Source organism: Struthio camelus, chromosome 17 (genome assembly GCF_040807025.1).
Source record: "Struthio camelus isolate bStrCam1 chromosome 17, bStrCam1.hap1, whole genome shotgun sequence".
In the NCBI taxonomy this organism is placed as follows: Eukaryota; Metazoa; Chordata; class Aves; order Struthioniformes; family Struthionidae; genus Struthio; species Struthio camelus.
Genome location: NC_090958.1, coordinates 8,443,292 through 8,456,046, shown reverse-complemented (window position 1 = coordinate 8,456,046; position 12,755 = coordinate 8,443,292). Strand labels below are relative to the sequence as shown.

Genomic DNA, 12,755 nt, shown 5'->3' with positions numbered 1-12,755 from the left:
CGTCACTTCATTTTCTGCATTTTTACTTATTTACATGTATGAACACTTAACAAGTGTCTGTCACATTTTATCTTACATATTCACACAAGCAAGTGCAGCTCAAAAGGGAGCGAGGCAGGGCGCTGCCAGGCATCTCAGATGCAGACTGCTGCGCCCATTCATGTCCAGCGCCGATAAGCTCCTACCATTGCTTTCTGTGCCGTATCCAACTGCCCTTGGGAACCATCTGCACCCTCTCTGTTTTACTTCTGCTCTAACTGAAGTTTTGGCAATCAAGGGCTGCAGCTACTTAAAATTAAGCTGAGATCAGACGATAGGTATTGGCAAGCCAAGAGCCCACATTCCTTTTCCAAGGGCTTAATCAGATTCTGTTGAATATCAACAGCAATATTGATCAGGTCCCCTCTGAGCCTGAGGATGAATGCAACAGAGAAGCCCTTTTCCAGTCGCTCTCTACTGCTTCCTTGCCACACAGTAAAGCTTTTAGCTGTCTCCCTTAGAGATACCACCCCCCCTTCATGGAGCACTAGCATGCATCTTATCCAGACAGTCAGTCCAGAACAAGACAAGGCGGCTATCTTTGTTCCAGCAAAAGTCTGTAAAGTCTTTGAGCAACCGATCAGCAAATTTCTCATCCCCAGTGGCACTGGATCGCCATGTTTTGGTCAGCATGGTGTTGTAGGCCCAGTTGTAGCCAATGCGCTCTTCACAGAACATGTTCTGGTTGGTGGAGCTCGTGGAGTTGCGCCGGCGTCGCTGCTGCCCACAGGAGAATTTCCGCTTGGAGTATGGGAGCTGCAGAAACACCGTCCCTGGGGGAAACGGACAGGACTTTAGTCTCGGGCAGACCTAAGCCTCTACGACTGGCAGCTGACTCAGGAGATTCTGAAAGGGAAACTGGACTGAGTTTCATTTAATTGCTTTTTCAGCAAGATAAAATGAGACATGCTTTTCCTTCTTCCCTTTTACATGCTATCTCCTTCTGCAAATTACAACACGGAGAGAGAGCACTTAGTCTCGTCTTTCTCTTGGTGGAAGGGAATGCAGCAAAGCTGTAGACTCTGACCCATCTTTCCATCTTTACACCAATTTCCACTCTCTTCTGCAGTCTTCCAAAAGCTCTTTTCCTGTCATTGCCTTCATGTCCCAGCAATTCATTTGAATATACTATCGTTTTACTGTAATATGCCGTGCATGGAGCTTAGTTAAAAGTGCTGATGATCACCAGCATGACTGAAGAAGAATACTGAGGGCGAGTGGATCCTCAGCGCTCTCATCGTCTCCCGCACAGCGCAGGCAGGGAGAGATGCATCTGTAACTGAGCTTAAACCAGAAATTAAGAGCAGAACTCCTGAGAGGAGGGTACTGACTTCTCCCAAACCCCTTCTCTCCGAGCTTCTAGATACACATTTGTAAAAGCTGCACGCAGAATAAGCTCTGGCTTTATTATTGTATCTCTATCTCCTGGAAATAAAAAGTTGCAGAGACACCATAAAGACTGGATTTCAAACCAACGCCATTCATTACATCAGCAGCAACACTTTGTGCTTTTTTCATTCTGTCTCTCAATTTTTGTCTGGTTTGTGTTGGCTGATACATTTACTTGTCATCTGACTAGGGACATAATGAGGATCAGCGCCACTGACACAAAACACAAAATGACTGTGAAATGGTTCTTTTGTTTGTAACAGCCTCCTCCTTGCCCCCATGCCTGCCAAGTATTGCTCACCTGTGACATGGATATACTGGGGCTTGTTCTCAGCTGGAAAGTTGAATGCAGAGGCTGAGTATTTATCTTGTACAAATCCAAATCTGGGGAAACAAACACCAGGAGAAAAAGGAAAAAAAAAAAGAAAGAAAGGAAGAAGCTGTTGCAGCTAGGATTCCTTCAGCCAGGGCAGAGGCAGGAGGGAAAATCTTCCACAATCACATCCAAAGGCCCCTTTTTTCACGGGCTGAAGGCAAGGGAAAAAGGGAAGAGGAGGCCTGAGCTCCAAACGCTCTCTGCCCTGCGAGGCACAGCGTGAAAGTTCTGTAACACTGCACTGATCTCCCTGCTAGCGAGAGCCAGTACCTCAGTTTGGGAGGGCACTGAGCAGCGTCTGACAAAGTGGGGCAGCTGCACACGAACGAGGGGAGAGTTCTAGTACAGCAAAACGTTCCTTGGGTACGCTTCAAGCTGTAAGATAATTTTGTTTCTGCTGGGCAACGTTCCACACAACTTCAGGCAGCTCACCTGACAGCTCTTTGCAGTCTGGAGAATATTCGCTCATTCCTCTTCTGCTTTCTGAGCTAATGAAGGGATATTTCCAAGCTCAATTCCATTACAAAAGCCAGCCTCTCTATCGTGAAAAAGAGCCTGGCGGCAGCTCAAGCACGCAGAGGGGCAAGGCTAGGTAGAATTCAAAATGTTCTGCAATTTCATCTAAAATTGTTCCCGACCTCCTGGATGCAGCTCATAACCCAGTCTCCTGCTTATTGTCGATCACTGGTTGTCATCCAGCTCAGGACTACACTGCGTACACATGGAGGAAGTAACAGTCCCTTCTCACAGGGAACTCCATTTGCAGCCTACTGCTTCTAACCTAGAGTAGCAGGGCACCCTGCAAAGCCAGTGCCCTGCCCAGGACCAGGTAAGGTTTGCTCCAGTGACAAGCTGAAACACTGTATCTGCCTGCCTCCTTCACCCCCACAGAAACACTTCCAGGCTGTTTAGTTATGTTTTAATCTAATAATCTGCAAGCAGACTTCAGAGGCAGACTGCGCCGAACCCACGTGCGAGCGCTCAGCATGGGTCTTCACCTCACCTCAACCCTTTCAGCCCGTCTGCTCTACATACCTGTATGCTATTGCTTCCTGGAGGAGATGCATACGGTCCCAGTATGTTTCTGGCTCGAAGCCTGAAACAAACAAAAAGGTAACGATTACCTAGTAAAGCTCCTTAATTTCATTTGCTCTTTCAAAATTTCAGTTTTCCTCAGACTCCTTCTGTGCACTTGGTTTTTTTCTAGCCATCTCTTTTAGCCGTACTACTTTCTGTCAGCTGTCCCTTGAATGTCAGCCTGTTAGACATATCTTGTATACACCAGTAGCAAATTCATCCCTGAATTCAGCTTTTGCGTCCCTAGAGGCGAAGGAAAGGGCAAGGAAGGAGAGCTGGCTGCTGTGTATCACTATGGAGTGCACCAAAATTACTTACTTCAGAGGCAGCGGGGCTACAGTGGCCTCACAGCATATGGGTCTATCACCGACCCTTCTACAGCTACAGCCCAACACTGGGTCGAGGGTTAACAAAAATAAAGAAACCGATCATCTTCACTATTTTCACATAGAGTCTTTGGCAACTTGTCCCTTCCCATGATGCAGTATTACCTCTCTCAGAGTGGGGACGGAGCTCCCTGATAGGTGAGCTCTCATCCTGAGACTTACAGCAACAGCATCACTCGAAAGGGAGAGGTCACACAGCAGAAAAGAAGGTTGCAGTTTCCAGCTCTTAATCTCAAGCGCAAACACTCTTGCCATGAACGTAACCATGACAACACAAAAGAGGATGGCAGTCACGAAAACCTAATCTCACTGAGGGGAAGAATAAGCAAATGCAGGATACAAATGCAGATCCCCTGTGGGCAGGGCCTACCAGCAAAATAGACTTTTACAGTATAACATCACGTCAAACAGAGAAACTACTTGACACAGGTTCTGTAAGGGCATGCAACGTTATGGCAACAAAGATCAGTGGGGAGACCACCTTTCCTGTGCCTTAGTACTTCTTTCTGCCAACTTCCCGCAGTGTTACATGTGGATTAGTCTGCCAGTACAGCTTCCTCTGAGCAACACCTTCCTGCCAGTGGCTGTACAAAAATATAAAGGCAGGCTAAGGCATTTCTGATAAATGAGGTTCTTCATGAACCTCATGAACCTCTTCATGAGGTTCTATATGCCAGAAGGGATCTACTTGCAAGAAAGTATCCCCAGGGGTAAAATAAAGAACACTTCTTACCATCAAACAAATGCTCACTGCCCTCCTTCAACAAGCAGCTAACATTGAGCGGGATGAACAACTGAGCTCTAAGTGGGTCTCCGTATAAGTAGCTGGGCAATGCAAACGGACCTTCCAAGACTGGAACTAGCAAGAAACCACAGGATGTAGCTTTCCGATGCCAACCCTGAACCTGAGAAAGATTCAAACAATGAATCATACCACATATGTCAAACTGAAGACAGGCACTAACGTGCATAGGAGCAACTCATCTTGCCAAGAATAGATCAGACATGCTCAATTCTCCACCGGCTGAGCTTGCTTTGCATGGCAAGCACACAAGCGTCCTCATAAGCAAAGCTGTACAAGCACAAGACATCAGGCTTTCCTTTTTTAAGTGCCACATCAATCAGAAAGCACTTTAAAATAGGACATTTTTCAGGAACTGATTCAGCCTACTTATTATCAGTGGCTAAGCACTGCTGCTTTACTGGAAAGTGCAACAGATTTTATATAAAAGCAAAAACAATCAACTAGGGCTATTTGGTTGGGGGGGGGTAAAACCCAGTGTTAAACAGACTCAGAGCTTTACAGAAGATACAAAAGGGAAAACAAAACAAAAGTCAAGAAAATCCTAATAAAAAAATGACAAGGACTGTTTGCATTTTCAATTCAAAATGTTTTCAGCAAGTTCAACAAAAGCTGAAAGGCACTGCTGAATGGGAAGAACGCACTACCCACCAAAGCCCTGTCATGAAAACAATTCCTCTGAGTTTTCAAGCTCTTAGGTTTGGGGAGAAAAGGAATGTGATGTAAAACAGATCCCTTTCCAAAGGCCCAGTTTAAGGCCTAAGATTTGCCTAAGTGGGACTTAAATATCACCTTTACCTGTTCTGGCCACTACATAGTGTGAATGAAACCCATCAAATGCAGACTACTGTCCCACAGACAGAATGACTATAGACAGAGTGATAAATCATGATCAGGTGCCGCAATGCCAACACTTAACAGTATGATCATCAGTAAAATTACCAATCAAAATGGCAGCAGCTCTGACCCACAATCGCTCTTCTAATACTTCCCACCTAACACATGCCAATGATCCCAGTAGTATAACGGGTACACAGTTAGGCTAGACTGGCATCGTGGTGGCCACCCAGAACACGAGAACCCTTACCATCTCAAAAAGAACAGCTGCAGTCACTGCCATCCAGTGCAACTTGATCTCAAAGGCAGCATTCAAGGAGAAATTGCCATGGTAATAACAACTGCACCACTCCAAGCGGTCAGTGCGGTTATTCACATCCACATCAAGCGTCACTGTCCGTTGCTCGGGCACTGTGGCAGCTATGCAGCCAAGGAATAGGGGGGATATTTAAAAAGTATGTTCAAGAGAGGGTGGGAGAGAAGAAGAGAACAGAAGAAAACACGACAAACAAGCCCTCTGGAATGTATTTGTCGTCCTCCCACTCCTCCCCAAACGTTTTTGGGCCAACAGAATAGTCTAGGAATGCTGCTCACCTAGATCGCAAAAGACAGAAAAATTAGTATTACTCATACCAGGAGTCTGTGCCATAGAATTACCTCCCCAGCAGTCGAGACGTCTCAACTGCAATAAAGAAACTGTACCAAGAGCCAAACAGCTAATCAGTAAGTGACTGGTGCCATAATTAAACATGGCTAGATAACACCACCTCCTTCAGTACCCAAGACATCCCAAATTGGTTGCTGTATGCCCTCACCAGAAATCACAACAGGGCACTGTTACCCAGGGCAGGAGCATTCCAAGACTTTCCATAGCTAAAGGAGATTAGAAACTAAACTTCTTGTTTCTTTAACCCCCACATCAATATCCCACGTTACCGCATTGCTAAAACTGCATATCCAACAGTTTTGTAAAAGCAAGAGAAGTCAGCCAAGACTCATGCAGCAGTGTTAGGATCACTGCAGTACTTTCTCTTCCTTTGCAATCAGTGCTAGAAGAGCACCCAAGATCCAGCTCCCTTTGTGCCCCACATCCCAGAATCCTGGTCAACCAAAATCTCGGATACCAGGCAAAAAGAGGAACAGAAGCACAGAAAGCAGAAGTGACTTGGCTGGTGTCAAAGAGTGACTGCAGGAAAGGCCAGGGATAGACCCCAGACCTCCCAACTTTGGGTCCAAAGTCCTGCTATGAACCATGGTGTCACTTTCAACTTTCCTTTATGCAAAGGTATCATTTAACATTTCTCTAATGTTAAAAACTGACACAAAACACAAAGGACTGCAATAATACTACTGAAAAACCCTTGCTTGGCACTTCATGGTGCCTTTTAATTGCATGCATTAGGGACAGATACTGTTGCATCTTGCTTAAGTAAAGGAAGACGCGCACTCTTTTATACAGTCAGCTTTTAAATGGCCTTATTGATTGGTTGAAGTTCATCCTCAAGGTAAAAGGAAAGTTCCAACCTTCATTCACTTCTACTGCAAGTTGGCTGGAGATAGTTTTCAGGGTTAAAAGCAAATCCTTTACACTGCTGTTACTGCAGCTTAGCAACAGGAAAAAAAAAATGGAAGAACATCACCCAGTTTTGTTTTGTAAATAAAATCCTTATCTGTCTGTAGGAGATGTATCATCTGCAAGTTCTGAGTTGGTCTGATATTGTCAGACAGATAAGCATCTCACGATTTTATTTTTCGTCCTCCTTTTCACTTGCAATATCACTGTAGATGCAACGCTTGTGGTTTGGAGAAGGTTACAATGCCAGTTTTGTAACAAAATATGAATCTTGGTTTGGGAAGTTGGAAGGCAACCTCCCAAAAGATGTAAAGCAAAAGCAGCTCAGGCAGGTAGATGCTGGTCAGTAGCTACGAGGTCAGTGATAACACCACAGTCCACTGTACCTGAACCAGCACACTGTGAAGAATGAGCTCCCTGCTCCCCTAGACTGTTCCTTCTGGCACACGCTACAGCCACTCTGTCAGGGCTGGAGCCTCTCTTCCCCTCCTTGCCTGTAGCTGTAATTCACAGGCAAAGCAGCAGGAAGACAGCCCAACCAGGTGAATTAATAACAATGACCTTACAAACTGATGAAAAATATCCATGTTTCTCTGAATTTAGAAGTTTTAGATTAAAATCAACTTAATTTTAATAAAACAAACTCTGGCTTCCTTGTATCTGATTTTAAGAGGACTCACCTGCTTCCCAATTGTCTTGTACCATTGAATATTTAGCTAACGATTTATTGAGTACATCGGAGAGGAGCAGGCAGGTTATTCTCCAGTCACAGACTACGCTACATACATCGCTACAATTGCTAGTGCATGCACTGCTATAAATCAAAAGGGACAAGATTAGGTATATCACAGGTCAGATTTTCACTGGGAGGGAAAGGGGACAATCACTGAGCAAGTGATAGGGGTAAGGATTTTAGGGATACATGGAGCTTGTTCCAGAGCTCCCAATGCTTGCATGCAATTTTGTGTCACAGCCTGACATTTAGGGAAGGTGAGGAGGGGAAGAAATCAAAACCACAACCAAATCAAAGCCAAGAGAGGAACAAATGAAGTCACGTGGACCAGAGGTCATCTAGGTTTAGTAAAGCTCCTTGCCTCCTGATGTGCTGATAATTTTTTTGTTGGAACACTGTTTAGAAGAGGGACAGCACAGAAACACTAATTAAACCAGTTCCCTTCTGAGAAAAAAAAGCTCTACACAGAGTTTTCCTCCAAGAAACGACCCTTGGAATAATCAGAGTGCATGTCAGCAGTCTGGAGGTTATTTCTCATTCACATACAGCCTGCAAATTAGTGAAATAGCAGAACGGACATAATTCCAATGGAAACAAGAGAGAAGGGCTATACAAGTGTGCGACTACATCACAGGCTGAGGGAATACACTCTTTTCTGCCTAGCGTTCAAGAAAAGGTGAAAGAGGCACTAGAATACCCTTCCTCCTTTGCCACTTCCCCCAGATGCAAGCTTACTGAGTCTTGATCGCCTCATCTCAAAACATGGACAGACATAGAAAAGTGAAGTTGTTTTCCCAGGCCAGTGAGTAAGAGATCAAAGCAAGAACAGGATCCAGCCCCAGCTCCTCGGCCCTCGCAATGCTTTCATGCCAGCCTACGTTCAGACTTCGGCTTTGGCCAATCATTGAGCTAATGAGGTTGGATATTGGCCAAAGTAACAGATTTATTGTGTGACAGGGAAAATTATCCTGCATATGTTGGCTTCAGGGAACTAACCATAAGTTCAGGCTTCCTATCCTTAATGCTTCCCATTTCTGATGCTGTTCCTCTTCAAACAAGACTTTCAGAAATACATATGGATTACTGTAACTTCAGGTTTAAGAGATACAGATGCTACACCAGGAATAAGTCACTTCTCTTCAGAAGGTCAAATATATAAAACAAGAGAACAGTGAAATTTTACTTTTATCCCTAATTGAGATAATCCTTTAACAGACGCATCTAAATAAATCTGAAGCTGCAGTTCCATAGCAATGATTTTTCTGGTAACTTTAAACAGAGAAAGGGTAACAAAAGCAAGTGACTCAGGCTGGCCTGGAAACGCAACAAAAGGATGACAAAGCAACACAGTCAAACATGCAGCCAGTATGTTTCACAGGCTGTTAATGGTAGTCAGTGTTGTACTTCACACATTACAGAACCTTTAGATGTTATAATTGTGTTTTGCCCGGCTGCATCCTGATCTTCCATATGCAAACCCTACTGTTCCCACACTGCAGGGATCACTTGCAGCTGGGCTTCCCAGACGTTAATATGAGGAGTCTGGCTGTAAATGATTCAGACTAGCCCAGGAGCCTCCAGCACCACATCACAGAAAATTTCTCTAACACATCTGGATCTCACTGGGGCTCGTCATTGCGAAGCACTTAGGCATGTCATTTTAAGTAGAGTTTGGATGCTCTACTGCTCTCACAACTTATCTCTCCACGCTCATCACAGGTTGTAAAGAATCTATTTGGCTCTGCAAGGAGACACAAAGTCAGTGCTTTCCTCTCTGAATTCTAGAGGATGGCATGGGGGGAGAGACAAGAGCAATTAATTTTTGAAAAATAGTTTTTACATATTCCAGTAACGAGCAGCAAAATTTGCCCTGCTCAGCCAGTGAAACATACCTCAGACATATGAGAATGAGATCACCTGCAAGACACATGTAAGGCCAGCATGAAATTCGCAGCTTTACTGCTGGTCCACGTGAGATCATACCCTTGGCTGGCTGCTCTTCCCCCTTCAAACTATCCCCTTCAACTTCCCCAGCTGTCACCTGTGCTGTGCATCTACCTAATAGCGCAGCTGCCTGGCTCCGTCCTCCAAAACTGCGGCTAAAGGAACTGTGCCTACTTGCATAGGAGGCTGGGCGGCTGGGCAGCCAGGGCAGGAGGAACGCTGGGATTTCTGAGTGCAGGAGCTCTTCTGCCACAAACGCCACCTCAAACCATTTCCTCTGAAAGGCGGAGAAGTCATCCATTGCAGCTGTGTGCCACATGGTAGGCTGCTGCATGCCCACTGAACAAAAAGCAAGGGGAAGGACAGGTCACAGTTAGAAACAGTGCTCAAGATCAAGAAAGAGAACTGGCTCTTCTTGAAAACAGGGAAGGAAAGAAATTAGCTCACATTGTTTGTAATTGCTTTTTCTAAAAAGAAAGTACCCAAAGATTAACCAAATTTCTTTGACTCTCTTCAGAACAGTATTTCTGGTTGCTCCCAAGGTGCACGTCTGCAGCAGCACCCGTAGGAATCAAGTGGGGCTAGTGATTACGCAAACAGATAATGAGGAAAGTCTTGTAATTAAACAGAAATCTGACCTCGGTCAGGCTCTTTGTCCACAACAATCTTGTAAAAATAAAAGCCATAGATGAAGGTTCGTAAAGCTTCTCCAGATGCATGGACAATCAGTTGCTCTTCTAGCATTTTCTGAAAAAGAGAACAAAGTAAACGCAGAAGAAAAAGAAGAAGTCGTTCTCGCAGCTATACGAAGAGGTTGCTAGAGAACATTAGGAAGCTATTTTCTTTCTTGAAGTCTTTTTGCCCAGATATGCACCTAAGAAGAATATCAGCAACCCAACTCTTGATAGTCAGTAAGTGCAGCAAGTCCTTATCTCCTTGAGAGATTGCATTTGACCATTCTGCAGACGTCTGCCTTCCTCCCTTACCTGGCTCTGGTTTTATTGATGGCTTTACAGGAAGGCAAGAGGTCAGAAACATTCTACGTTCTCTGTTAATTGATACAGGATCTCAGTAGAGGAATGAACTCCAAAGCATTTCTAACCTTCCACCCCAACGCCCCTTCCCAGTTCAACTGGGAAGAAAAATCCATGAACACAAGCAGTATATCTTGCACAAAGTGTTTATACCTCAGCATCCATAAAAGAGAATTCATCTGCTGTTTGCATTACAGCTTCATTACAAATTATCAGGGGGAAAAAAAAGAATCACTGTTGTGCCTTATGTTTCTAAGAACTGGGACGTCTTGGTAACCACTGGCTAACGGCAGGTTGTACACAGAACTGTCACCATCTCATAACAGTGGAAGAAACGGCACTTTTTACTACTGAAAAATATGCTGCTGCTTCATGACTGAACATCCAAAAAATTCAAGCTATTCCAGAAAAGACAGCAATTTGCTAAGATATAAATCAGGGAGCAGTAGGGTGTGCGTACCTATTATCACCTCCATCATAAACGAACAGCTAGCACCTAAGAGGCGCAGAAGATTCTGGTGGTAGAAGTTTTCTGTGCGGCCCTCATTACCTCATATTCTGCTTAATGTAGTCTTCAATGTATATCAATAACAGGATTTTAATAAGAAACAGGGATTATACGATAATTTCTGCTACAGTTCTACTTTCTTCACAGAGAGGGGTATCTCTGGCCCTCCCCACACCCCTTGACAGTTCTCTTACCTGCATGATGTCAATCGCCATGGCTTGCGTTTGCACACCTTCCACATTATTCACCAGCCAATGTACAACTTCTGCACTGATGAAACAGTATGGGGAGAGGCCCTTCTGTTCAGAGAGCAGCTGGATCCCTGTGCTGAATCAAAGTAGGTCAAACGTGTTGTTAACATGGACTGATTGATAACTCTACAAATATAAGGATAAAAATCACTGTCAGGAAAAAAAAGCAGAATAAATGGGATGAGGATACAAAACAAGAAACGCACAATGCCGCCAAAGTGACATGCTGTTAGCTTCTGGTAACAAAGATGAACGCTTGACCTAAACAGAACCTCAGTGTAACCCTTGCTGAGGAATCTTGCTTTGACAAGACTAGGATTCAGATAATAGATGTCTGGACAGCCATACTGGTATCTCAATTTCTGTAGAATTCCTTCCTGGAGAGATTGGAACTGAATAACAAAAGGGAGCTGAAAAAACTCCTTGAGAGCTGACATGGGGTTTCTTTGAGTGTCTCCGTGCCTCACATCATCTTACAAAACTTCCAGACAGATATTAAGCACATTTGGTTTAAATAAACAACAAAAAAAAACTTACGTGGGATGTTTCATGGCTTCAAGAATCTCTATTAAAGTGGAGGAAGAAGTCAGAGAGCTTGCTGAACACTGCTGAGAGCTGGGAAGCAAACAGAATCATGTTAAAAATCAGGGCAGTTGCCACATTTGTTCACATACGTACATTTAAGAAAAACGCAGTCTTTTCTCTGTGCTGTGCCACGTTTATTTCCTTTTTCATCTCATGAAGGACAACTAACAGCATCAGACTAATTTTCCCAACCTCAGATTGTAAGGAAATTATTATATTGACCCAATTCACACTATAAAACACGCTGCCAGATTCAAGAGCAATTGGGGAGCACACATTTTAAAAGCTTGCTTTTTTTTTTTTTTTTTTTTTTAAACTTTTAATGTACAAACACAGGAAGCAGGTATTAATACAATTTATTTTCAGTGCTGCTTCCTCCCCAGTGTCTCGCCTCCAGGTTGGAACCTCTTGGATTTCATCCACCTATTTGATCCATTTAGGCATGCAGGGGCTCCCTTTGCTCTAACAGAGAAAAGACAGATGTCAACGCAAAGCCTGGTTTTCTGCTAACAGGTTTCAGAAACAGAATTTCGTCATTCTTCATTTTTGGAAGAATGAAACTTTTTTGGGGTAGGGTTGGAGCGGAAAAAAAAAAAAAATCAGAGGTCATGTTCATTTAATTGTGGGAGACTGGATTGCAAGGCTTGTTTTACTACTGCATTTTGTGTGTGTGGAAATGCTACAGAAGGTCTTCTTCTGATAAGTGCCTTCTAGCGCTGACAGACAAAGTACGTCCTGTTCTAAGTACCCATTCCTCAACACCAGCAAGTGGAATGCATTGACCACATCAGCGCAGTACTGCTGTGCTCTTCTTACCCGCTCTCAGCAGAGCCGGCAGTAGCATATCCTTGGTCTGCTACATTCTGGGAACTTCCCAAGGCCTGAGCGTTGCCCCTGTCAGCTGACTGGCCAGCGTTTATCAACGCGTTGCCATCTAAGGTTGCAGGAACTGTTTGATCTATAGAGACCTGCAAGGAGTACAACACAGCAACACCTTTATGGTATTGATAACATAATCCTTTTCCCATTTCCTTACTTTTTTCCCCCCTCTAATTTGCACTTCATCTCAAGTTTCTGTTAACAGCATACAATACTGTAAGGCAAGTACAAACATACACAAAGAGGATAAGTACAGTCTTACTTTGGTCATCACTAGAGAGCTACTGACAAATATGAAATTCAGTATGTCAGTATTCCATAGCGGCCCCAACGAAGCTGAGG

At 44.1% G+C, this 12,755-nt stretch overlaps 1 protein-coding gene across 19 annotated transcripts in view; it reads right to left on the bottom strand.

Annotated features, from left to right (window-relative positions):
• Window positions 1–2: 2 nt before the first annotated feature.
• DEPDC5 (DEP domain containing 5, GATOR1 subcomplex subunit) overlaps window positions 3–12,755 on the bottom strand; it is a 50,259-nt gene continuing 37,506 nt past the window's right edge. For 15 of the 19 annotated variants that reach the window (XM_068911798.1, XM_068911800.1, XM_068911795.1 and 12 more), the window contains 10 exons: window positions 12,351–12,502; window positions 11,487–11,564; window positions 10,893–11,025; window positions 9,795–9,903; window positions 9,271–9,495; window positions 5,157–5,326; window positions 4,001–4,172; window positions 2,840–2,900; window positions 1,730–1,812; window positions 3–812 (listed from right to left, as the gene is read on the bottom strand). In XM_068911798.1, coding sequence (XP_068767899.1) covers window positions 517–812; window positions 1,730–1,812; window positions 2,840–2,900; window positions 4,001–4,172; window positions 5,157–5,326; window positions 9,271–9,495; window positions 9,795–9,903; window positions 10,893–11,025; window positions 11,487–11,564; window positions 12,351–12,502 — 1,479 coding nt within the window. In that variant the 3' untranslated portion in view covers window positions 3–516. The remainder of the gene's footprint in view (window positions 813–1,729; window positions 1,813–2,839; window positions 2,901–4,000; window positions 4,173–5,156; window positions 5,327–9,270; window positions 9,496–9,794; window positions 9,904–10,892; window positions 11,026–11,486; window positions 11,565–12,350; window positions 12,503–12,755) is intronic. The other 4 variants (XM_068911807.1, XM_068911801.1, XM_068911805.1 and 1 more) reach the window with 1 other exon arrangement.